This window comes from Aulonocara stuartgranti (assembly GCF_965226115.1).
Source record: "Aulonocara stuartgranti genome assembly, chromosome: 4".
In the NCBI taxonomy this organism is placed as follows: Eukaryota; Metazoa; Chordata; class Actinopteri; order Cichliformes; family Cichlidae; genus Aulonocara; species Aulonocara stuartgranti.
This window is the reverse complement of record NC_138942.1, coordinates 36,467,369-36,468,995: the sequence shown is the minus strand read 5'-3', so window position 1 is coordinate 36,468,995 and position 1,627 is coordinate 36,467,369. Positions and strand designations below refer to the sequence as shown.

The following is a 1,627-nucleotide window of genomic DNA, read 5'->3' as shown; positions in this document are numbered from 1 at the left end:
GCTCATGTCAGCTTGTTCTCATGCAGGAGGATCAGGAGCTCCATGTTTGTCTTTCTGTTTGAATCATGATGTGTTTGTGCCATCAGAGTCTGTCATGAGTACTCAGGGTTTCACAGCAGCTCTTCTGGATGCTGACGAGGACTCCAACCTCATGTTTCACCTCTCTGAGCTTCTGATGTCTGTGAACACTCGTGTTTCTTCTCTGGGCTCATCTGGACAAAAACACCTTTCTGTGTTTGGCTGCAGCCTCATTCTGACTGACAGGAAGTGTGTTATCCATGAGCTGCACTTCTGTGAGGAAGTTTCCTGCTGTGTTTCCTGTCTGTGGACAAACACGAGTGTTCCAGCTGAGGACTTGGTTCCTTCCACCTGTCCATACAGGACATCACGCTGTCTGCAGCTCTGTAAATGCAGCTCCAGGTCCTTCCACGTGCTGCTCTGTATTTGTGCAGTTTGTAGTGTGTCCTGGGAAACGTAGCACACATGGTGTTCTTCTGCTGTTTCCTCCTTTCACTGAGTGTGAAACACTGACGCTGTGCTGTTGTTCACAGAGGGGAGCTGATTCTAGCTGCAGCTGGACTCTGTCATCTAACTGAATGTGTTGGTGCTGATCACGGGGCTCTGAGGGGGGAGCAGCAGGAGGACTCTGGATGCTGACGTCAGTGTATCTGTGGAAGCTCCCACAGCGTGTCTGTCATTCAATATTGTGCTGTATATTGTATCTATGCAAAGATGAACAGACTGTGTGTTCACTGGTCTCTGTGCTGCAGCTCTGATGTCATCATCACTCCCTCCTCCACCCTCAGCAGTCCCAGCATGCTGCTGTGGTGCACCCCACCCTCACTCTACACCTGAGCCACAGACCACACCCTCCACCTCAATATACACCACAGTTTTCTCTGCTGTGGAAATGAGATCAGGAGGAAATCATCATTATTATTATTTAATAAACGCTCACATTAATGTGGGCTTATTTGTTTCATATTAGAAACATTAGTTGAGTGTTTTTAGTATAAAATGGTCAAAGTCCCTCTTTTTGCTCCTCCCCTCACCTGTGGATGGGCGGTGCTGTTACCGTGGTGACAGCTTGGATGTGTTTCAGTCCTGCCTGGTTATCACTGCAGGAATCTTTCACATTTATTACAGGTAATAACTCTGATTTTTCTGTGTATTATGAACCAAATGTATCCTGATACACACAGAGATGGATGAGCAGAGGTTGTTTTTGCAGTTTATGTAGTTACTATGGACTTAATGCATACATATTATTAAAATTAGGGCTATAACAGTTGTATTGATGTATAGCAACTTGAAATGCTCCCACAAATGGCTCCACAGCATGTAAAAATATAACAAAAGCTCTGGCGGACTTGGTTCTGTGGTCAGTCTTAAAGGGTGAAGTTCAACTCTGTAATCTTCACTGTGTCACAGAGTTCAGTGAGTCCCGTTATTCACAGTATCAATCAGATCATCAGAGAACAGCTGATCAGCAATCAGTGGTGCCAACAGCGCCTCCTGTGGTGAGAGGATGCAATAATGCAATGTAGCATTTTTCCACTCAACACTTGCAGTCATGGAAACTGTCTGTTGGATCAGCACAGGGACACTGAGGAACCAGGAGACCAGA

The 1,627-nt window shown here is 45.9% G+C and overlaps 1 protein-coding gene across 1 annotated transcript in view; it reads right to left on the bottom strand.

The window, feature by feature from the left end:
- Nucleotides 1-402: 402 nt before the first annotated feature.
- The window catches only part of LOC309704933 (protein NLRC3-like), an 18,848-nt gene continuing 17,623 nt past the window's right edge, over nt 403-1,627 (bottom strand). Inside the window, exon 10 of the mRNA XM_082530445.1 lies at nt 403-1,627. This exon is cut by the window's right edge and continues 504 nt beyond it. Within this exon, the coding sequence (XP_082386571.1) occupies nt 1,593-1,627 (35 nt within the window). The 3' untranslated portion in view covers nt 403-1,592.